Genomic DNA, 24777 nt, shown 5'->3' on the forward strand with positions numbered 1-24777 from the left:
GAAATGTGGCGAGTGATTTCAAACATGTACTTCAAGTGTTACCTAAATGCATGATGGCATTTCAACGATCAATGATTCAGGAAAGTTAAACTGCGGGAGGAAAGACATGTACTTATGTACTTAGAACACTACATTAGGAGATGTAGTTATCTACTCTGCACTTTGGAAACGAAAGAAACCAATTCTGTCCAGAGTCAATATCAGAAAGAAATATGGCTGCTTCCTACTCTTCTCCACCTGGTGAAATTAATTTTATGATGCTCTCACTGGTAAGTCTCTCATTTGAGTTAGGCAAAATGAATCTAATAGGTTACTTTTGTTTTCAAAATCAACTGTTTAAACAGGTCTTTTTAGAAACTTTCAGAAGTGGAACATTTAACCCTTGAGAGAAACTTCTATTATTATCTCATCTAATGGCAGGTACAAGGATTGTTGGATTAAGAATTATTGCTTTTAATAAGATAACCATCAAAAATAAATATGTAAGCTTAACTCACTCATTTTCTACCCAATGCTACAATGTTTTACTCTCAAATCAAGTCACATGTTATCTTTAATTCTTTGCCAATTTAGCAAGGTTTTAAGTATAAGAAGTTGGCCTGTTAACTCAAAATCAAGACAACAGCAATGTCCACATAAGCATGTCTTATTTGGGCATTGAGCAGTAACACTGCTTTCTTGATAGGGCTTAAGGCACTAAACGGTGGTAAAACAAACAAAAAGTATGATGATTAACAACTCTTTAGAATCCTAAAAAAGGAGATCATTTAGAAGGACACTAGTAAATCTTTTTCTCAAACAAATAAGGCATCCTGTTGGCAAACACAAATAAAACAAAAGGTCATGTTGAACCTAATACATTCACTGTCTCAGCTATACTACTTGAAACACTAGCTATCAAACTAAAGAAAGCTACAACAGCATGTATAAAGGTTGGAAAGGCACCAAAGGAGAGTTCTACCACTTGCAGTTCTAAGAGTTAGGTAAGCTGTGTTTAACACTGCATGTAGCCTAATCATAAATTTCATTCTTCCAAACGTATAACGTGGTGAATTTTGATTTGACAAATCAGTTTATCAAGTACTAGTTTAGTAAGAAATTTACTTTCATGAATTAGAAAATTACTGCAGTGTCTAACACAACTCCATTTATAAAGCTAAACTAATTCTAGTACTGAATGCATATTGTGGATAACACTGAAGCAAATCTGTATAAACAAAAATGGTTACCTCAAGATAGAATTCACAATAGAAATTCCATATATAACTAAATAAGATTTACTGAAAATAATGGAAAGTGTAGTACAGATACATCAAACTTAATTATAACCACAACATTTTCCTTGTGAAAAATACAACTATTAGTGAAATAAAATGTACAATTGAAAATTTTTCCAAAGGAAAAACAGTATAAACGAAAATATTCTTCGAGATAGGGAAAATAGTATGTCATTGTTTTTCTCATTACAATATAATTTGACACAAAAAGCAGTCCTAGAATTGCACCAATTCCACATCCAGTTTCCTGAACATGTTAAGAGTAAAAGGAGTTCGTAAAGCAGAATGCAGTTTCTGAATTTCATATTTTAAATTGAGGATATTCTCATACAAAATGTCACATCACACCAGATCTGTTTACATAATGTACAATACTTTCCATTTTGTGGCCAGACATGAATATAAACATATGCTTTCTGTGCCACCTCTCTTTCATTCTGGTATTTAGTCAGAGTCAGGAAAAAATAATCAAGTTACGTAAGTGTTATTTCTCTAGCCATAAAGAAAAATTATATTTAGTGCATGCTTCATCATTTGTCAAAAAACATTTCTGAAAATAAAACTCAGTTACCCAATGGTTTACAAAATAGAAAAGTCATTCATTAGGATAAAAACGTGGTAGGGTTTTAGGTCCATTTCCAAAGGACTGACTTCCTGGGCAGCACCGCTGTCCTTCAGCAGAGGTCATGATGCAAGTTCTATGGTCAAAGCAGGTGTGCCCGCAGGAGACCACTGCCTGACATTCAATTATCTGAGGCTCTGCACCCCCTTCGACCACCCGCCTCTGCCAGTTCATTAGTGCTATAAAATAGACGGAATTTTTGTGGAAATGTTAGGAACATTTCTGCTGTACATGATTTAGAAGTTCTCCAAATTTTTCAAATAGGTCTTCTACCCATTTTACATTTTTCATACAAAGTTGAACAATTTCTTCCTGTCCTAAGTCTTCATTTCTTTTCTGCACAGAAGAAATCTAAAATAAAGAGAATTGCCACATTAGCTTATACTTATCCCTTTATTAGCTCTTAATAAGAGCTCACTGTTTCTAGATCTCGAATGAAAAGGATTTATGAATCCACCTACAAATACTGCTTTAAAAAACAAATTCCATCCATGGAGAATGATTATGTCACATAAATTCAGGTGAAGTCTAATCCTATCATTTTTAGTTCCAGGAGGGCAAGGAGGAAGCTAGAAAAAAATGGCTCAAACTTTCTCAATTGCTTCCAGTTGTGTTAAATTTAAGTGACCAATTTTGGGGTCAATTCTACATTTCAGAGCATTGTAAAAATAGTCAACATATATTGCACGACCATCTTTCCAGCACATTATCATCAAACACATCAAGTATAGCCTTGGGCCAACTTAACTCTTTATTAAAAAACTGGTAGTGCTAGTCAAAAAAGATACTACTGTCTAGAACCATTAAACCTTTGAGGAAATTGAACTTTATTATCCCACCTACAAAGTGGTAATATGGTCATATATAATTTCTGAGCAACCTCAATTATGATACTTAAAAGTTACAATTAAATTTTAACTATCATTTCTTCCTGCCAAGGCACAAAAACCCCTTTCTCTGCAATTAAGTGGGATAAGGCCATTCTAGTGATAAGGAAGACAGCCGGATGTCAAAGCAGTGACTGAAGTGAATTAAAGCAGGATCATTCTGTATTATGGGAGAAGAAAATGAAATAAAGTACCATTTATTATGGCAAGGTAAGTAAGCATAATAGCTTAAAAACATTACCACTTACAGCTTCCTTAAGAGCCTCAGATTAATATGAGCACAACACATAACAGAGATACTCAGAATAACATTATTTACAGGACAATAGAGAGACATATTTTTCAACAGTTTTCTTTAAAACATTAAAAAACCACGATAGGTATGGAATCCTTAAAAGTTCAGAAAAAATTTTCATTTTTAAATAAGTGAAAAAAATTACCTCATCTTTACATATCAGATAAACATGATATTTGTAATGATGGAGTGAATGATACAAAGAATACAGCTGTATTTTCTCTGGATCAACAGCAAACTCCTATAAAAAGAAAAGAGTTTATAGGTATATTTATTTCATGGAATGTTTGAGCTGCGAATACTTTTTCCAAGAACACTAGACCAAAAGTCTCAACGGAAATCTTAAAAATAAACCATATCTAATATGGTTAGATATACACTTAAATATGGACAAGAGGCTTATTCGATTAAGAATTTAAATTGTATTTTAAAACCTTCACTCTTTTTCCTGAATATAAACACACACTATTTCAAAAAGTTTAAACATAGAAAAAATTTAAACAGTAAACATGTAAGATGGCTTATAAAGTAAAAGAATCTATAATCTCTTGCTTTAGAGATAAACAAGGTTAACAGCATGGTATATATTCTTTCATATTTTCCCTCGATGTATACTACGTATTAATAACTCTCATTCTGTAACGGGAAGGAAATCCTACTATACATATTGTTCTGCAACTCTATTTTTTAGAACTTATTTTTTCCTAACTAAAACTTGAATATCTATTTATTACATATATCCCCCCTGCCACTATAAATGATATGAGGGCAGGGATTTTTGACCATTTTTCACTGTTATATTCCTAGTACTTAGAACTGTATTTGCAAACTGTAGGCACTCAAAATATTTTACTGAAAGAATGAATGAGTCTCTTTTTAAAAAGTACATAGTATTACATTATCTGGATGGCTCTTTGTCCAATCTCCTACTGGCAAAGCATAACTGGATTGCTCTTACAAACAACTGCACAATGAGCAAGGGCATACGTTTTTATGCATTTGTGAATGTGTTTCTACAGAATTAATTTTTGATGTGGAATTGATTGGTAAAACTGTTTTCTGAAAAGGCAATAATTTAGACTATGTTTGAAAATGAGTGAATTCCAATTTCAATAATTTTACAGATATGGAATATTGCATCTCATGGAAATGTGTATGCTCACTTATCTATATGCATTTGTATCCAATGGTAAAAAGTATATATAAAATATAAATACAGGCATCAGGTGATTCCTTGCCTATTAATCTAGTTTAAAAATCTGCGAGCACTAACTACATGCAGATACCCTGCTGAACGACGGAGAAACACAAAGAATAAGACCAAATCCCTGTTCCTTGATCTGGAGCTGCTCATGCGTATCTGAAAAGATTTCATATTTACAACAAAATTTAGTAAAATATTTGCTTGTTTCAATGTTTTAAATAGGAATTATATTAAGTGGAAAAGGTATAATTTTATCTATCAATATCTACTTACTTGTGCAGATTTGGTGGTTGTTTTAGAAGTCCTTAGAGTTTTCTTATTATAAGCTTTGCCATTCATTTTGATTTTAGAAATAGCAGAACCCCCACTTTTTGCTTTAGAGTCACGGGTAATTATTGTTAGTTCAGGAAAACTTTCCAAAGCATTCTTTAAAATAAAGCAAAAATAACTGACATCAGAAGAAAACTAAACTACTTTCAGCTATTCAAATTTTATTTTAAAAAATACAGAAAAAAATACATACATACATTTATGCTTAGTACACACATGAATATGCAGAGGGTACAGATGGCATGTGGTAAATCTATACAATACAGATATATACACGGGTATTAAACATAGCTACAAATTCTTTGTAGCTCTTCCATCAAGATGTGGAATCTATTCCCTCATCCCTTAAATTTGAGTGAGCCTTATGACCTGCTTTATGCCAACAGCACATGGCACTGTAGGGACTCCTTAATGAGGCAGGGAGTTCTAGTAATGCCTCTCTGTGGGTTTGAAGTAGGGGAAAGAGGGACATATGTTTCTCCAAAGCTCTACCAATTCAACTTGGCCAACCCCTGCTATAAAGAATTCATTGGATCACAGGTGAGGATGAGAACAGTGAAAATGAGCAGCATCATAATACTTCTCTGGCTTCACTACTCCTCTGCCTTTTTTGACTACAGTTGTGTTAAGAGAGTCTACAACAGGTCTTGATGAATTTTTTGGCCACAATGACACAGTAGTTACTCACTGACAAGTTAGTGGTCATATAGCCAAACCAATTCTAGTCCATACTTTTTTTTTTTTAATTGTTATTTATTTTTAAAGAAGAGAGAGAATCCCAAGCAGGCTCTGCGCATTCAGTGCTGAGCCTGACATGGGGCTCAATCTCAGGAACTGTGAGACGATGACCTGAGCTGAAATCAAAAGTCTGACACTTAACTGACTGAGCCACCCAAGTGTTCCTCTAATCCATTCTTTAAAAGTCACTGGCACATTTATGCCCTTACCTACTTGGTAAATCATGAAAAGCCACAAACAATAACGAATGATCTTTATAGCTAAATTTAACTAGTTTAAGTATTGTTTTAAGGTGGTGGAGTGTGTGACTCTTGATCTCAGGGTTGTGAGTTTGAGCCTATGTTGGGCATAGAGTTTACTTAAAAAAAAAAAAAAAAAAGAAAGAAAAAGTTGTTTTAAAAGATTAAATTGAGTAACCACTATCATTTACTATTTTGAATTCTGACAATATACAGGTTCAAGTGCCTCTATTCAGAATGTAATTACCATTTGACAGGCTATACTGTTTTATAAACAGTTACAACCTTTAGGGCCACCTCTTCCAAACTCTGTATGGGTTCCCAAGTACTTTCTGTGACAAGATGCTAAAGATGATTGGAAGCACATGGATTTCTGAGGAAAACAGAACATGATTTACTTCAAAAAGCTTTAGGGTTCCTAAAATTACTAAGATCATCATGAGTAATGGTGTTAATTATTTCTAAAGGACTGACAATCTTTTACAATCTACTGTTTGTATTTTGGTTTTAAAATGCAAAATGCTGTAAATGAAAATAATAAAAATTAATAACTAATTTCAAAATTAGAAATTGTTTTTTTTCTGTGAAAATAATATGAAAACTAATTTTTCAGTTGTTCATTATAAACTATCGCATACGCTTTAAATATCTACAGAGTCTATTAAATTTCAAGTGGTGGCTTTATTTTAATACAAGTTATTAGAGAACTGGTTTAACATCCCCCCCCCCCTTTTTTCCACACAAAAGCCTTCACACAAATGTTTTGAGAGAGAGACAGTGAGTGAGGAGGGGAAGACAGAGAGGAAGACACAGAATCTGAAGCAAGCTCCAGGCTCTGAGCTGCCAGCACAGAGCCCAACATAGGGCTTGAACCCACAAACTGCAAGATCATGACCTAAGGTGAAGTCAGACGCTTAGCTGATTGAGCCACCCAGGCGCCCCTCCTTTTTTTTTTTAACGTTTATTTATTTTTGAGAGAGAGAGAGAGAGAGAGAGAGAAGAAATGCAGGGGAGGGGCAGAGAAAGAGGGACACATAGAATCCAAAGCAGGGTCCAGGCTCTGAGCTGTCAGTGCAGAGCCTGACACAGGGCTCGAACCCATGATTTTGAGATCATGACCTGAGCTGAAGTTGGCCGCTTAATTGACTGAGCCACCCAGGTGCCCCAGAACGGGTTTAACATTTCTAAATGGCTAGCCAAGGGGAGCCTAGCTGGTTCAGTTTGTAAAGCGGGAGACTTGATCTCTAGGGAGGAAGTTTGAGCCCCATATTGGGTATAGAGATTACTTGAAAAAAAAAAGGGGGGGGTACCTCAAACTGCTCATTTTTAAGATTTGGTAAACTTTTAGAAAACACACATCTAAAAGCATTCCCTTCTCTGCAGAAAGCAAGGTATTTTCTAAATTTCAATTGATAATAGCAGTTAAGCAGAAAATACTGGACTGTAGTCTGCAGACCAAATTCTTAGTACTGGGCTTCTTACTACCTTTTAACTTTTTTCTCTGTAAGTGCACGTCTGTGAATGATACAGGACTATTAGTAGTTTAGTGTCATTTAACTTTTGATTTTTTTAAGTAAACTCTGCAACCAACGTAGGGCTAGATCTCATGACCCCGAGGATCACATGCTCTGTTGACTGAGCCAGCCAGGCAACTCTGGTGTCATTTAACTTTGAACTCAATCTCAGAGCCTTAATTTTTACCTAGTAAAATGAAGTCAATTTTCACTTTTATGTGGAGTCTGGATAAAATAGGAATGTGAAAAAGCTATACAAATTACCCAAATGAGCTGAAAACTTACATCCACACAAAAACCTTCACACATATGTTTATATACTAGCTTTATTGATAACTGCCAAGATTAGGAATCAATCAAATATGTCCTTCAGTAGATGAACAGATAAACTGTGGTACATTCAGACAATGGAATATTATTTAGTGGTAAAAGAAATGAGCTGCCAAGCCATAAAAAGACATGGCAGAAAAAATTCTTTTTTTTAAAACAAGTTATTTTACAGATCTTTATTTTTTTATATTTTTTCATGTTTATTTATTTTGAGAGAGAGTGTGTGTGCATATGTGTGCAAGCAGAGAAGGGGCAGAGAGAGAGAGAGAGACAGAGAGAGAGAGAGAGGAAAGAGAGAATCCCAAGCAGGCTCCACGCTGTCAGTGCAGAGCCTGTTATGGGACGGGGGCTCAATCCCACTAACTGTGAGACCATGGCCTGAGCTGAAATCAAGAATTGGATGCTTAACTGACTAAGCCACTCTGGCACCCTTTTATTTTTTAAGTAGGCTCTATACCCAATGTGGGGCTTGATCTCATGACCCCTAGATAAGAGTTGCATGCTCTACTAACTGAGTCAGCCAGGTGCCCCCAAATCTTAAATTCTTATTAGTAAGTGAAAGAAGCCAAACTGAAAAGACCACATACGGTATAGTTTTCAACTATAGGACATTCTGGAAAAGGTACAACTATAGAGAGAGTAAAAAGATCAGTGGTTGCAAGAGGTTAAGTGGGTAGGGAGGGATGAATACAGCAAAGAGGATTTTCAGGGCAGTGAAAGTACTCTGTATAACACTTTAATAGTAGATAACATGTCATTATACCTTCTCCAAACTGATAGAATGTACAACACCAAGAGAGTCCATGCAAACTGTGGACTTCAGGTTATAAAGATACGTCAATGTAGGTTCATCAATTGTGACAAATATACCACTTTGGTGGGAGATGTTGATAATGGGGCAGGTTGTTCATGTGGGGTAGATGGGAACTCTTTGTACTTCGTTCAGTTTTGCTGTGAACCTAAAACTGCTATAAAAATAAAGTCCAGGGGTGCCTGGGTAGCTCAGTCAGTTGAGCATCCAGCTTTGGCTCAGGCCATGATCTCACAGTTTGTGGGTTCAAGCCCCGTATCAGATTCTGTACTGATAGCACTGATATCAGATAGTTGATAGTCCAGAGTCTGCTTCAGATTCTCTGTCTCCCTCTTTCTCTGCCCCTCCTTCCCTCTCTCTCAAAAATAAACATTAAAGAAAAATAAAAAATAAATTCTATTTATAAAAATTAAAAGATATACAAATGTATAAAAAAACTTTTCCCAAGGTAGATATGATCAAAAGATTCTAAACGTTATATGTTATACTTAAAAAAAAATTTTTTTAATGTTTATTTTTGACAGAGAGAGACAGAGCATGAGTGGGGGAGGGGCAGAGAGAGAGGGAGACACAGAATCCGAAGCAGGCTCCAGGCTCTGAGCTGTCAGCACAGAGCCCGACGCGGGGCTCAAATTCACGAGCCGTGAGATCATGACCTGAGCCGAAGTCGGATGCTTAGCCGACTGAACCACCCAGAAGCCCCTCAGGTTTTCTTATTAAAAGTATAACATATAACATTTCGGGGCACCTGGGTGGCTCAGTTGGTTGAGCGTCCGACTTCGGCTCAGGTCATGATCTCACGGCTCGTGAATTTGAGCCCCGCGTCGGGCTCTGTGCTGACAGCTCAGAGCCTGGAGCCTGCTTCGGATTCTGTGTCTCCCTCTCTCTCTCTCTCTGTCCCTCCCCCGCTTGTGTGAGCACGCATGTGCTCTCTCTCAAAAATAAACAATAAAAAAATTAAAGAAAAAAAGGAAAAGCTGGAAAAATTTGACTAAGTAGCTTCTGTGATAAATTTTCTGTGTTTAGATTAGCTTCTTATTGTTCTATATTTCTGATGACACCAAGACCAATTTAAACTATATATATCTACCATTATGTTAAGATAACTTTTCCTCAGATATTGAGTAAATCAGACAAATAAAGGAAATTTTTATAACTATGCTAAGAAAAGGCCAATTCTAACTATAGATGAAATGTGAAAATTTTGAAAAGGTTTAAAAGAAAAATAAGACTGGAATTTGGTAGTTTAAAGGAAGTACTTTTTTTTTTTTTAATTTTTTTTTTTTAATGTTTATTTATTTCTGAGGCAGAGAGAGACAGAGCATGAGTGGGGGAGTGTCAGAGAGAGAGAGAGACACAGAATCAGAAGCAGGCTCCAGGCTCCGAGCTGGCAGCACAGAGCCCGACGTGGGGCTCGAACCCACAAACCGTGAGATCATGACCTGAGCCGAAGTTGGTTGCTCAACCAACTGAGCCACCCAGGCACCCCAAGGAAGTACTTTTGAAAATATTTGGAAATTATTATGTAGCAGGAATTCTAGATAAATATAAAAGCCTAAAAAATGAACTTAAGCAAAAAAAAAAAAAAAAAAAAAAAAAAAAAAAAAAAAAAAAAAAAAAAAAAAAAAAAAAAAAGCAGATGATTAACACTAAGAATCTGCTTAATAAAATGAAAAGACAAGCTAAACAGACTCCTAATGAATAAAAACTAAATTTTCGTTTGGCGAAAAATTTTATAAAACTGAGAGTGACTTTCATAAATTTCTTGCCTATTATTCTTAAGACTATGATAGCCAGTGAGTTTGCTAATAAATCATCTGAAGGAAATACCTTGAATGGCTGATCCAAATGAAGATTCAAAAGAAGTCTCTTTCGGTTATCATTCAGCATGCTATCTATTTTTTTCATATGAGGCAAAAGGAGCTCATCTAAAACAAGATAAAAATTTATTGTAACAGGATAAACTATCAACATAAAAACTTGTTAAAAATCCAAGTTTTCCTCAAAGTTAAGATATTAAATTCATTGGTGTATGTAAATATTACTTTAAAAATACTGGACATGTAGCTTTCTGAACAAAAGGTAACTTGAAAAAATAGGTTTGCAATAGCCAACCTGAGAAAGAAACAGCATAGTATGAGGACAGGATCAGAAGTCCTGGGTTTTAGCCCTGTCTCTGCTACCAGAATTCATTGATGACAGCTAACATGACCAGTGAGCAGACTGCCTAGTTTCTCCAGACCTCATTTATCATCTGAACAATAATCATATTACAAAATATAGATTTATCTGACATTATAAAAATCTATAAAATACCAAATATGATAGTCTTAATTTAACTGTAGTTTGGGACAAAGAAAAAGTAGGGGAAGAAAAATGATCAAAATCCAGTTTCAAAAACACAAGAGAAGAGTCAAAATAGTTATTTCAGAAAAGGAGAGAGTAAAAGTATGATAAAGATTTCTAACCAAAACTTTTTACTTTTCTTTTTCACCCCTCTAAAACTTTAAGATCTTTTTTTAAAAAAAGCACTTTCATTGGAGAATTAATTACTTTTGGTGCTGTATTAAATATTTTAGGTTAGTAGATTATTTCTCAAATTATCAGCATAATAATATATTTTATAACACTACCTTTAATGACCATTCTGAAAATGTATATGTAATCCTCAGAATCTGGCCGCTAGTTTCATAGATGAATAAAAGTATTCTTTATATTTGGAATACAAACACAAGCAGTGACCAGCAGAAGAACACTTCCTCTAATTGAAGAAAAAGTCCTTAGTGAGGAATGCATTCTGAGGTCACTCACCTTAGATACACACTGTGATAGTTTTCTTTTATCTTTCTAGTAGTGATTAAATCTGTTCAAAAACTGTAAGAATTTACATTTCACAAAACAAGGTTTAAACAGCTGTGGATATTTTAAAAATGTTACCATTAAAAAAAATAAAATATAACCATTAAAGTCTTTCCCCCTTATATCAAATAGAGAAAAATCAGAAAACAATGATAAGCAACAGAAAAAAAAAAAACAATTAAAATACAACTACCCAGGAATTGCCATTACTAAGAAATGTATGTTGTATGATGCAAGGAGTTTTGATTGAGAGAAAACATTTAATGGTGAAAACACTGATGTGGGGAATTAACTATGGGTTTTAATTGTGGTTATTCAATGATTAAGTTGTTCTATAACTATGAAATACATTTAATCTTTTTGAACCTTAGTCTACAAAATAAATGTTTTAGACTAGATAATCTCTAATGTCTCTTCCAGGTCTACATGACTCTAAAATTTTAGACTGATGAATGGATTACTGTCTCTGATACGGTCAAAAAACAATGGACCAAAAATTAGAAGACTTGAGATTGTAATCCTTTTTCTGCTACATGCAAATTGTGGGCTCTTAAGCAAGACACTTAACCTCTAGGTGCCTCACTGTCTTCATCCACAAAATGGCTGTCTGAATTGTTTTGGGAGTAAAACAGAATAATGTATATCAAAGTATGTGGAAATAACATATGTATTATTAGGCATTACTGTTGAAGTATATTGTTAGTGATTTTTGTTACTATCTTTTGATCATACATGCATACAATCATTTTGATAGGAGGGTGATGGGAACTGACTCATTAACAACCCTTTCATTCCCTCTTTTAGCTTCCTTGGTGAATGCTACAGTAGATGAGTAGTAAATATTAGCAAGCAACATTAAATATATGAGTCACCAGTTATTTCAGATATCAATCTCATCTCTATTTTACTGTAAGGAAAAGTTACTAAAGGAAGAATATAAAGGAATAATATTAATGAATATAACCTAATGCATACATTGTTTTATTATTAATTGATTAGAATATAATTATTTGGTGATGTATCTTTTATGAGACACAAATAATGTGATTTTAATCTTTATACCATTATTATCCACTTCACCTTTCCAATCATTAGAAAGCAGAATGTGTTGACCTCTGGACCTTGCGTGTAACATAGACACTTAGTGAAATGTTATAAGGATGACAAAGATTTAGAATTGAAAGAAACTAGTGGGTAGTTACATAATTTTCCCATGAGTAGGAATCAATAAAAATACATTCAATCTAAAAAAATCCCTCAATATAAATTTGTTCAAATATTGACAATTCATGAAAAGACAGGAATACTTTATAGAATCAGTATCATGAACATGTGAACTGACAATATACAGATATCTATTAGAAAACCTACATACTAAACACATAACTAACAGATAAGAATAAAGAAGATCCATGAAGCACTACCAAGAAAGTACTACTTAGCAGACTGTACCATTGCTCTTCTCTAAGGCTTGCATTGTGTCAGGGTCCAAAGCGATGCTAACAAGCAATTCCATGTAGCTCTTAAAGGTTTCCTTCATCGCTCTTGTGTTCAAAAAACGAGTGACAAAGGGAGCTGGAGGATCAAATTCTGAGAGAGTGAAAAGACGAAATATTAAATATTCTTCCTGATAAATTAAAAAAAACACTTTTATTTATAAAAAGAGCCTACAAGCAGATAAAAGGTTGTAGATAAAATTTCCTCAAATTCAAGCTTCTCACATTTGGCTTTTAAAAACACCCCAGGTTACAGATTCTCAAAGCTGGTTTGCACATCACAATCACTAGAGAGCTCGTAAAACAAAACAAAACAAAACAAATCAGCTTGCTGGACTATTAAAACAGAATCTTTTGGTGGGGGTGGGTGGGTAGGTGGTGGTAGCAGTAATGATGAGGTTTAAATATTATACTTCTAAAGGTTCCCAGGTGACTCTGAAGCCCAATACTAGCCCAGCATTGGTAAACATCAGCCCCACAGGAACCTGTTTGTTCTCCCCTTGCTGTGCTACTCCAGAACTGATGGTTTCTCTAGATTGAAGAAATTACATAAGACATCTAATGCATGAGTTAATATACAGCCATCTCTTCTTTTTTTAATTCTACACTTAAATTACTGTAAAATTCTGGTCTAGAGCCAAGGCATATACACATTTTTAAAAAATATATAAAATAGCCCATACACAAGGAAAACTTCACTCAAGTTCAATGGCAAGAACTTCAAGATTAGAAATGTCTCAATTTTTACTTTTTTGATTAAAATACATAACTTGTAAAAAAAAAAAGTTTGTTTGTTTGTTTGTTTGTTTGTTTTATACACACACAGGCCCAAAATGGTGTCACTTAGGGTAAGGCCTCAAGTCATTACCAGGACTTAATAACAGGACCAGGACATAAGCCAGGACATAATAATACCTAACCTAACTGCAGTTTCAAACCCCAGAAATGTAACCTTTACCCAGTTAACATGGGAATTTCCTGGTCAGCACTAGGAAATTTACTGATAGATCCTTTTTGTTCCACTTAGGAGGGTGACCTTGCCTAAAACAGTAGATTTTTGCTAATAATTTCCTTTTTACCACTCCCTCTCTACTTTTAAAACCTTTGCTTTTCTTTTTTTTTTTTTTTAATTTTTTTTATGTTTATTTATTTTTGAGACAGAGACAGAGCATGAACGGGGGAGGGGCAGAGAGAGAAGGAGACACAGAATCGGAAGCAGGCTCCAGGCTCTGAGCCATCAGCCCAGAGCCCGACGCGGGGCTCGAACTCACGGACCGTGAGATCGTGACCTGAGCTGAAGTCGGACGCTCAACCGACTGAGCCACCCAGGCGCCCCTAAAACCTTTGCTTTTCTATAGCCCTTTGGAGCTCCCCTCTACTTGCCAGATGGGATGCTGCCTGATCCATTAATTGAATAAAAAAGCCAATATGTTTAAAACTTACTTGGTTGAATATTTGTTATTTAACAAACTATTATCACAGCCTTTAAAGCAGTTCTTAAAGTATGGTCCAAGGATCTTTTGAGGTTTCCTCCAAGATCCTTTTCATGATGTCAAAATTGTTTTCATAAAAATATTAAATGCTATATACCTTTTTTACTCTGTTGACATTTGTAAAAATAATGATGGGTAAAAATGCTGGTGCCTTACTTAGTATGAATCAAAGCAGTGGCACCAAATTGCACTAGTAGCCATATACTTTGCCATCTCCCTGACATGCATTTAAAGGGAAAAAAAGCCAGTTTCAAATAAGAATAGTCCTTGAGGAGGAGCACCTGGGTGGCTCAGTCCGTTGAATGTCTGACTTTGGCTCAGGTCATGATCTTGTGGTTTGTGGCTTTGAGCCCCGCATCGGGTTCTGTGCTGACAGCTCAGAGCCTGAAACCTGCTTCGGATTCTGTGTCTCCCTCTCTCTCTGCCCCTCCCCTGTTCACACTCTGTCTCTCTTAAAAATAAATAAACATTAAAAAAAGTTGTTTTTTTTTTAAAGAATAGTCCTTGGGGAGCCTGGCTGGCTCTGTCGGTGCAGTGTGTGACTCTTGATGTTGGGTCCTGAGTTCAAGCCCCATTGGGTAGACATTACTTAAAAAAATGAAAAAAATAGTTTTTCATGAAGCAGTAAAAATGATTAATTGCATTACATTTTTTACTCTTGAGTAAATGTTTCAATATTCTGTGTGATAAATTAGAGGTACAAATAAAGCACTTCTGTTTTAAAGTATGATGGTTATCTCCAGGAAGAGCATCCATGCAATTGTTTGAGTTACAAGATGAACTAGACCCTTTTCTCCCCTTGGGACAACCATTTTCACTTGAAAGAGTGATTGCCAGACACACCATGCCTATTCAGACTCAGGTATCTGGCAGACATTCTCTCAAAAATTAATGAAATGAACCTGTCATTCAAAGAAAACAAATGACAGCATTTACTAACAATGACAAAATTTGAGGTTTCATTTTTTTATTTTTTTAAAAGATTTTATTTTTAAGTAATCTCTACACCCCATGTGGAGCTCAAATTCACGACTCAGATTGAGTCGCATACTCCATGACTGAGCCAGCCAGGCACTCCCAAAATTTCAGGTTTCAAATGAAAATGAGAATTCTGGAAAACACGTATCTACAACTGTGAGCTTGACAACATCCCCGTACTTAAGGAATTCACTGATGAGATCAGTGGTAATATGAGTGTTACACTGTAAAAATGTATGACCTAAATGTAAGAGCTAAAATCATGAAACTCTTAAAGGCGCCTGGGTGGCTCAGTTGGTTGAATGTCTGATTTCAGCTCAGGTCATGATTTCATGGAGCCCTGCATTGGGTTCTCTGATGTCAGCACAGAGCCCGCTTTGGATCCTCTGTCTCCCTTTCTCTGCCCCTCCCCCACTTACATGCACTCTTTTTTCTCTCAAAAATAAACCTTAGGGGCACCTGGGTGGCTCAGTTAGTTAAGCTTCTGACTTTGGCTCAGGTCATGATTTCGTGGCTTGTAAGTTGGCTTGTGAGTTCCAGCACCGTGTTGGGCTTCATGCTGACAGCTCAGAGCCTGGAGCCTGCTTCAGATTCTATGTCTCCCTCTCTCTGACCCTCCCTTGCTCACGCTTTGTCTCTCTCAGAAGTAAACAAACTTTAAAAAAATTAAAAAAAAAAAACAAACCAACATTAAAAAAAATAAAGTCATGAAACTCTTAGGAAATATAGGGGTAAATCTTCATGACCTTGTATTTGGCAATGGATTCTTAATATGAAACCAGAAGTCTAAGCAATGAAAGAAAAAATAAAGAAATTTGGCTTCGTTAGAACTTCAAACTTTTTTTTGAGAGAGAGAGCATGCAGTGAAGGGGCAGAGGGAGAAAGAATTTTGAGCAGGCTCCAAGCTCAGCGTGGAGCCTGATGCAGGGCCCAATCCCACAAACCTGGGATCATGACCTGAGCTGAAATCAAGAGTTGGATGCTCAACTGACTGGGCCACCCAGGTGCCCCAGAATTTCAAACTTTTGTGCATCAATGGACATTATCAAAAGAATAAGATAAAATATTTTAAATCCTACATCTGGTAAGGGTTTATTATCTAGAATATATAAAGAACTCCTACAACTTCAGAACAAAAGAAGAAATGACCTAATTAAAACTAGGCAACATATCAGAATAGACATTTCTTCAAAGAAGATAAGGAAATGGACAGTAAGCACTTGAAAAGATACTCAACATTAGTTGTTAAGGAACTACAAATCAAAACTTCAGTCATATACCACTTTATACCTACTAGGATGGCTACAATAAAAGATAAAACAAAACAACCCACCAGAAACAAAAAATAACAAGTGTTGGTGAGGATGTGAAAAAACTGGAACCTTACGCATTGCTGGCAGTAAAGTAAAATGGTGCAATCATTGGGGTATTTCAAAGGTTTGGTGGTTCCTCAAAAAGCTAAACATACACTTATCATATGGCCCAGCCAACTCCGCTCCTAGGTATACACCCAAAACAATCAAAAAAAGACACAAACATATTTGTATGCCAATGTTCATTGCATGCACCTTTTACAATAGCCAAAAGGTGGAAATAATCTATGTGTCCATCAAAAGATGAAAAGATAAATGAACATACAATGCATAAACTTACAATGGAATAGCTGGCCGTAAAAAGCAATTAAGTTCATATACATGCTGTAACATGGATGAACCTTGAAAACGTTATAAGTGAAATAAGACAGATACACTTATATGAGATATTTAGAGTAGGCAAATTCATGGAAACAGAAACTAGATTAGAGATTACCAACAACTGGGGGAAAGAGAGAATCGGTAGTTATTGCTTAATGGTTACAAAGTTTCTGTTTGGTGTGATGAAAATGTCTTGAAAATAGTTGTGATAGTTGCACAACAGTGTGAATATAATCAATGCTACTGAAATGTACACTTAAAAAAATGGCTATAATGGCAAATATTATGTTATATATATTTTAGCCCAAGTTTATAAAATGTGGAAAAAAAATGAAATAGAATATGTACCTCAATGAGCTAACAGATATTTTCACACGCAGAATGGATAAAATCATTCATAGATTAAAGATACATTCAAGGGGTAAGAGAAACCAATAAATTTTAATGTAATAAGCATGAGAAGTTGAAGAAGCTACTACTGATCAAGTTTATAAAATAAAAAACTTTTGAGTATCAAATAATAAAAATATCCATAATTGTCTGAAAAGGTCATTAAAAATCTATATAGGGGTGCCTGGGTGGCTTGGTCGGTTAAGCATCCGACTTCGGCTTAGGTCATGATCTCACGGTCCGTGAGTTCGAGCCCCGCGTCGGGCTCTGTGCTGACAGCTCAGAGCCTGGAGCCTGTTTCAGATTCTGTGTTTCCCTCTCTCTCTCTGCCCCTCCCCTGTTCATGCTCTGTCTCTCTCTGTCTCAAAAATAAATAAACGTTAAAAAAAAATTAAAAAAAAATCTATATAAGTCTGGGTTTTCTTTTTATACATTAGCTGAAATAATATATGTAGAAGCAAACATGAAAATGCTACTCTTCTGTTAGTTTAGGAAAATATAGTAGTTAAAAATGTTAATAAGTAATGGGTTTATTTTATTTTATTATTTTTTTACATTTAAAAAAAGTTTTTATTTTTATTTTTTTGAGAGAGAGGGAGAGGGAGACAGAGTGCGAGTGGGGGAGAGGCAGAGAGACAGGGAGACACAGAATCCGAAGCAGGCTCCAGGCTCTGAGCTGTCAGCACAGAGTCTGACGCGGGGTTTGAACTCACAACCATGAGATCAAGACCTGAGCTGAGATCAAGAGTCGGGGGCTTAACAGAATGAACCACCGAGGCACCCCTGTAATCTGTTTATTTTATATTTGAGAGAGTGGGAAAGACAGAGCTTGACCGAGGCAGGGACAGAGAGACAGAAACAGGATCTGAAGCAGGCTCTAGGCTCCAAGCTATGAGCTGTCAGTACAGAGCCCGAGGCGGAGCTTGAACTCAAGACACCGCGAGATCATGACCTCAGCCAAAGTCAGATGCTTAACCAACTGAGCCAACCTGAGTGGCCCTTGGTTTACTTTAAATAAATATTTTAAAAATTTGTTTTAGGGGCGCCTGGGTGGCTCAGTCGGTTAAGCGTCCGACTTTGGCTCAGGTCACGATCTCCCAGTTCATGAGTTCGAGCCCCGCGTCAGGCTCTGTGCTGACAGCTCAGAGCTTGGAGCCTGCTTCACATTCTGTGTCTCCCTCTCTCTCTGCCCCTTCCCTGCTCATGCTCTGTCTCTCTCTGTCTCAAAAATAAATAAACATTAAAAAAAATGAAAGAAAATAAAATTCTAAAAAAAAAATAAAAAAATAAAAAAATAAAATAAAATAAAATAAAATAAAAATTTGTTTTAGGGGCACCCTGGTGGTTCAGTTGGTTAAGCGTCTGACTTTAAGCTCAGGTCATGATCTCGTGGTGTCATGAGTCTGAGCCCCGCCTCAGGCTCTGGTGCTGACAGCTCAGAGCCTGCAGCCTGCTTCAGGTTCTCTATGTGTGTGTGGGTCTCTCTGCCCCTCCCCTGCTCATACTCTGTCTCTCAAAAATAAATAAACATTAAAAAAATTTTTTAAAATTATCTTAATAGACATTTGGTAAATATCAATACATATAGCCCACAAAAGCACAAGTATTTTGGAATCCTCAATAAATCTGAAGATTATAAAAAACTCTTAAATAATTTTAAAAACCACCAATGTATAAATCTATGTTTATTATCAATATTTGCCTTTTAAGAAATAATCAAAAACAATAAAAACGCTTACCTATTAGTGACACCTAGTGGCAACTCAAGTCACCATTAAAGAAAAACATCTTGAATGTCATTTAAGGAAGCGGTATAATTGTGTGCAAATTCAGAACCTAAACCATTCCATTCTAAACCATAGAAAGGAAAGCAAACTACAAAAATTACAAGTATTGCCTTCCATACACACTCAAAGCACTGAATATCTTTTTTTTAATCTTTAAAAGAATTAAAAATTTTTTTTCCATTTTAATTTTTGGGTGTGGGGAGGTGGGGGGTAGAGAGAGAGGGAGACAGAAAATCCCAAGCAGGCTCTGTGCTGTTAGTGCACAGCCTGACACGGGGCTCAAACCCACAAACCATGAGATCATGACCTGAGCCAAAATCAAGACTAAACACCCAGGTGGCCCAAAGCACTGCATTTCTTTATAAATTCTGATGTGCAAACTTCATGAGTAGCTTTTATTTTTTTATTTTTATTTAATTTGAGAGAGAGAGAGAGAGAGAGAGAGAACGAGAACATGACCTGGGGAAAGGGGCAGGGGGAGAGAGAATCTTTAATAGGCTCCCAAAATGGGGCTCGACCCTGAGATCATGATGTGAGGCAAAATCAAGAGTCAGACGCTCAACTACTAACCAACCGAGCCACCCAGATGCCCCACCATTCTCTTTCTGTTCAAATAAGCTTTAAGATAAGCTCCCAAGCAATGAGCTTGTAATGTCAGAATCCAACCTGGTCATCAACCTCAACAGCACCCCAACACATAATTCACCATTTACATTCAACCTGAATTTCTCATGTGTCCCCCTCTTCCATCCCTACTGCCCCAACTTCAGACTTTCAATTTATACCTGAACTATGAGGTCTTGTAATACAAATTCCAATTTTAACATGTTGCTCCCTACTCAAATCCTTCCAGGGACTCTCCTTTGCTTACAGGATCCCAGGCTTTTTAGCTTTAGCTTGGCATATCTGGCCTTCTATCATCCTTTCAACTTTTTCTGCCTACCTCCAACTTTATGCTCTAGAAGGGTCACCAACTTTTTTCTGTAAAGGGCCAAGTGGTAAATATTTGAGGCTGTAATGGTCACATATTCTTTGTAGCAATGACTCAAATCTGCCACTGTGGTAGAAAACCAACTATATGAAAATATGTAAATTAATCCGCATTCCAATTAAAACTTTATTTACAAGAATAGGCTGAAGGTCAGATTTGACCCACTGGCCAGTTTGCCAACTTTTGCTCTAGAATGAACTGCTTGGTATTTCTTACTTATATTCACAACAATTTGATGGCTAATGGAATGTGCACTAGTATATTCTTGTGTTTTACAACTATTTCAGGTTTAGTTTCTAATAAATCAATGTACTTGTATCTGTATCTAGCCAATGAAAATGCTCTTTGGTGTCTTTTAACAAGTTTAAGAGTATAAAAGGGTTTGAAGGTCAAAAAGTCTGATCTATTTCAACCTTTTCATTTTATAAAAGAGAAAAAATTAAGGCACAGAGAGGTCACCTAGATACTGGTTGGCTAGTGGCAGATATACGGCAGTATACATTATATTATATAATTAACAAATATATTCCACATATTCCATATACTTATATTCCATATAAGTATACATTATTATATACATTATTATACCCTATTAACTATAGTTTCAGAGTTGCTGCCTCCTAGGCTCATTTTACTCTTTTCTTCCAGCATAAACATAGACTCTGAAGATTAGAACTACAGAGATTACAGGATTCAGCATAAATGATCTGATCTAATCCCCATCCTACCCAAAGAGGCGAGATAACTGGCATGACTATGGCAGCAGTCTTCTTTCAGTTCACTGTTCTTTTCTACTTTATAAGGCTGCATGTATGGGCAAAGTGTACTTCAATTAGTGTTCAAGGAATGAGAATTTATGTATGTATATATGTGTTTATTTTTTAATGTATTTTTATAAAAGCCTAGGCAGAACTTAGGTAGGTAAATCCCCTGAGAAATAAAACAATTTTGAATTGTGAATATCATTGGTTCTCTCTGTTCATGTAGATAATCTAAAGTTACCAAGGTATTCACTTCATAGAGAACTTACCCTCATCATCACTACTAGTAGAATGGATCTCAGGACTGGAGTCAGATTGGGATGATGAAAACTCTTCTTTCCATTTCTTCCGCTTCTTTGGTGGTGGCTCAGCCTTTACTTTCAGCTGTTTAACTTTGGGTTTCACTGAAGGGGCTTTTGTAGTTGTAGTTTTTGGTGTCGGAGGATCAGAAGTTTTACTGCTACTACTTGGTTTAGCCTGAACAGTTCTGCAATGTTACAAACAAACTTCATTAACACACTGCAATCTTGTCAGATTAAAATAAATTAGACCAAAAATGAATAACACTAGTGAAAAAAAGTATAATTACCTCACCAACATCTCCAAAATAAAGCCCAAGTCCCATACATCTCCAATGATGATTCCCACCCTCCTCCCGACAAATTCTCTTGAAATACCCTCTAACCACTGACATTCAGTATTCAGTTATTAAGGGACTATTAATTTAATCCCTATTTCTCTCTCTTCACTCCTTCTCTCCCTTTATGAACTAATTTTCCTGAGGATGAAGCTGAACAACAGGTGATCAAAGGGCTTTGGGAAGTAATGCATGATAAACCACCAATAGCCATATGTAGTAACTCTGACCATCTGAAACTCTCAGATTCTTGTGGTAGCAAGTTTTGGTGTGGAGACCAACTACATCTGTCCTAGAGCCCTTCAAGATTTGCTGTGTTAGTTCTGGAGATTTGAGTGGATAAAATTCCATCATAAAAATAAGGTGTACTGCTTTTAATAAGTTGGAATCTTAATCAAACTAGACCTTACCAGCACTAGATTGAGAATATCTAGGGTCATACCCCCTTTTCCCATACAGATCACAGGAATGTGGCTAGGTCAGTTGTCTTCCAGATCCATGTTCCAGACAACCAAGATCACATTAATATATGATAATTCTATTGTACACTTGCCTGGTAATGTATAGGTTTTAGAGTTTTTTCTCAAAATTTATTTCATTTTAAATTTGACACTCCATTTTAATTTTCATTTTATGGATAAAAAAGAGGGCTTCAAAAAGGTTGTGTTACTCTAGGTCATAAAAAGCTGGATTCAAACCTCCTGACTCTAAATCTATTTTCCCTCCATTACATTAGGGTGACACCAAAAGGTTTCTGGGAAAGAAGAGTACCTATCCCACCACAGATGGTCATGAGCTTTACGGCTCCGGTCTCATTACTTCAAAAAGAATCACTTATTGGGGCGCCTGGGTTGCTCAGTTGGTTAAGCGTCCGACTTCAGCTCAGGTCATGATCTCACAGTCTTCAGTTCGAGCCCCACGTCGGGCTCTGTGCTGACAGCTCAGAGCCTGGAACCTGCCTTGGATTCTGTGTCTCCCTCTCTCTCTGCCCCTCCCCTGCTTATGCTCTTTTTCTGTCTCAACAATAAATTAAAATATTTTTTAAAAAAAAGAATCACTTATTATAGCAGACACTGAATTTTTAGACTTGTATATAATGAAAAAATGTTAGGCTCTTTAACTGATGTGATTCTTTGTATAAGACATTGTGGGTGTGGGCAGATGACTGGATGGCTCAGTTGGTTCAATGTCTGACTTTTGATTTTGGCTTGGGTTGTGATCCCAGGGTCATGGGATCCCACTGAGTTCGGAGCCTACCAAAGATTCTCTCTCTCTCTCTCTCTCTCTCTCTGTCTCTCTCTGTTTCTCTCTCTCCCTCTGCTTCTCTCCCCCACTTGTGCTCTCTCTCTCTCAAAAGTTAAAAACAAATTAAAAATTAAAAACAAAAATTAAAAAAAACCATTGCTGGAGCACCTGACTGGTTTGGTCAAAAGAGCATGTGACTTGGGGTCACATACTTGGGGTTCTGGGTTCAAGCCCACGCTGGGTGTAGAGACTACTAAAATAAAATTAACTTAAAATAAGAGACATTGCCAAAAATAAGCCTTTCATATATATATTACATATGAAAATAAATACCTGATAGTTTGTGAAGGCTTACTTCTTGGCTTTTTGGAACACACTCTGACATATTCCTTTTTGTTTGTGTTTTCAATGAACTTCACGTATATCTTTTTGTATTTACTCTTTGCATCTCCAAAATATCCAAGGTACTAAGGAAAGAAACACTATGAATTACATACTTATACATTCTGTACATAAAATATTTGTTGGCTTGACTATTACATTAGCATCCTTTAAGTTTTTCAAAATGCATCTCTGGCCAAGCTACTTTTCACCCTCAATAAAAATGATCTCAGTCTCATTCTTGACTGTAAGCCCTTACATAGAAGCTTACATTTGGCTAATCATTTGGCTAATCATCAGATGCTTACTTACTCAATGCTGTTAAATAACTACATAAGTATAAAAGAATCACTTTTGTAAGTCTTCTGATAAATTGGGATGTTTGATTGGCAGAATAATCAATATAGTAGCAGCCCGATTCTGTATGAACTTTTTATAGACTAATAACTAATTCATTTTTTTAAAAAAGGTTTATATATATATATATATATATATATATATTAGCATAAAGTGATTTAATTTTTAAAAACTGGTATTTACATACTGATTCTGTTTTATAATCAGACTATCAGAGTATTATATTATCAAATTTTATATCAGAAATGCTTAATATAAAATACATTTAATTTAGGGGTGCCTAGGGACGCCTGGGTGGCTCAACTGGTTAAGTGTTTGACTTTAGCTCAGGTCATCATCTCATGGTTCGTGGGTTTGAGCCCCGTGTCGCACTCTGTGCTGATGGTGCAGAGCCTGGAGCCTACTTCAGATTCTGTGCCTCTCGCTCTCTCTGTCCCTACCCCACTTGTACTCTGTCTCCCTCTCTCTCTTTCTCTCTCAAAAATAAATAAACATTAAAAAAAAATTAGGGGCATCTTGATGGCTCAGTTGGTTAAGCATCTGACTTTGGCTCAGGTCATGATCTCACAGCTCCTGAGTTGGAGCCCCGTGTCGGGCTTTGCGCTGACAGCTCAGAGGCTGGAGCCTGCTTGGATCCTGTGTCTCTGACTCTCCCTGCCCCTCCCCTGCTCTTGATCTCTCTTTATCTCTCTCTCTCTCTCAAAAATAAATATTTAAAAAAATAATAAAAATACATTTAAATTTAAGTCATCCTTTATTTTTCCCAGGATAACTGTTTTGTCAAAAAAACAGGAAGGCTAATATAACCAAGCATTTTACTTACACTATTTGTAGCAGCAAATTCTCTTTGTCCATCTCGAATTTCAGGAACAAACTTCTGTAATAAAGCTTTTTGTACTTTCCAAATAGCTGGGGGTTCTTTTCCTGTTTTTAAAGCCTCCTGTAATATGTGGAATCAGTTACATTTTTAAAAACTGGCAACATATTCTAGATTTATAGAATCTTAGAACTAAAAGAAAAATGAATGACCTATATAGCTATTATTTTTAACCTAGCTGAATTTTTGCAATAATTTTTATAAGGTGGCTATTCAATCTCTGCTAAAATTCTTCCAGAAACAGGGAGGACACCAACATGTACAGTAGCTCATTACCCTTTTGTGTAACTACTGGAAAGTTTTCCCCTAATGATATTTTGATACATTATTTGTGCAGTTTTACAAGAGTATGTACATATTCAAAAAGACCAGAAACAAATATGCTAAAATATTAACAGTAGTTAATTGTGAATGGAAGGCATATAGACAATTCGAATGTTATATTATATTCCTCATTATACTTTTTAATGCCATTCCTCTCCACCCCAATTCAAAAATAAAATCAAAAGCAAGGAAACAAAAACCCAAAAAATATATTATTTTAAGCACAGCTAAAATTGCCTGGTATGAAATTTACCATTCTA

General features: G+C 35.9%; 1 protein-coding gene across 3 annotated transcripts in view; it reads right to left on the minus strand.

Annotated features, from left to right (window-relative positions):
* Positions 1–857: 857 nt before the first annotated feature.
* QSER1 (glutamine and serine rich 1) overlaps positions 858–24777 on the minus strand; it is an 81066-nt gene continuing 57146 nt past the window's right edge. For 2 of the 3 annotated variants that reach the window (XM_049648540.1, XM_049648555.1), the window contains exons 6-13: positions 24140–24256; positions 22912–23045; positions 20966–21183; positions 12559–12696; positions 10078–10175; positions 4559–4711; positions 3227–3322; positions 858–2250 (exon numbers count right to left, since the gene is read on the minus strand). In XM_049648540.1, coding sequence (XP_049504497.1) covers positions 2110–2250; positions 3227–3322; positions 4559–4711; positions 10078–10175; positions 12559–12696; positions 20966–21183; positions 22912–23045; positions 24140–24256 — 1095 coding nt within the window. In that variant the 3' untranslated portion in view covers positions 858–2109. Of the gene's footprint in view, positions 2251–3226; positions 3323–4558; positions 4712–5839; positions 5966–10077; positions 10176–12558; positions 12697–20965; positions 21184–22911; positions 23046–24139; positions 24257–24777 lie in introns of those variants that run through there. The other variant, XM_049648548.1, reaches the window with a different exon arrangement.

The sequence above is a fragment of the Panthera uncia genome, chromosome D1, assembly GCF_023721935.1.
Source record: "Panthera uncia isolate 11264 chromosome D1, Puncia_PCG_1.0, whole genome shotgun sequence".
In the NCBI taxonomy this organism is placed as follows: domain Eukaryota; kingdom Metazoa; phylum Chordata; class Mammalia; order Carnivora; family Felidae; genus Panthera; species Panthera uncia.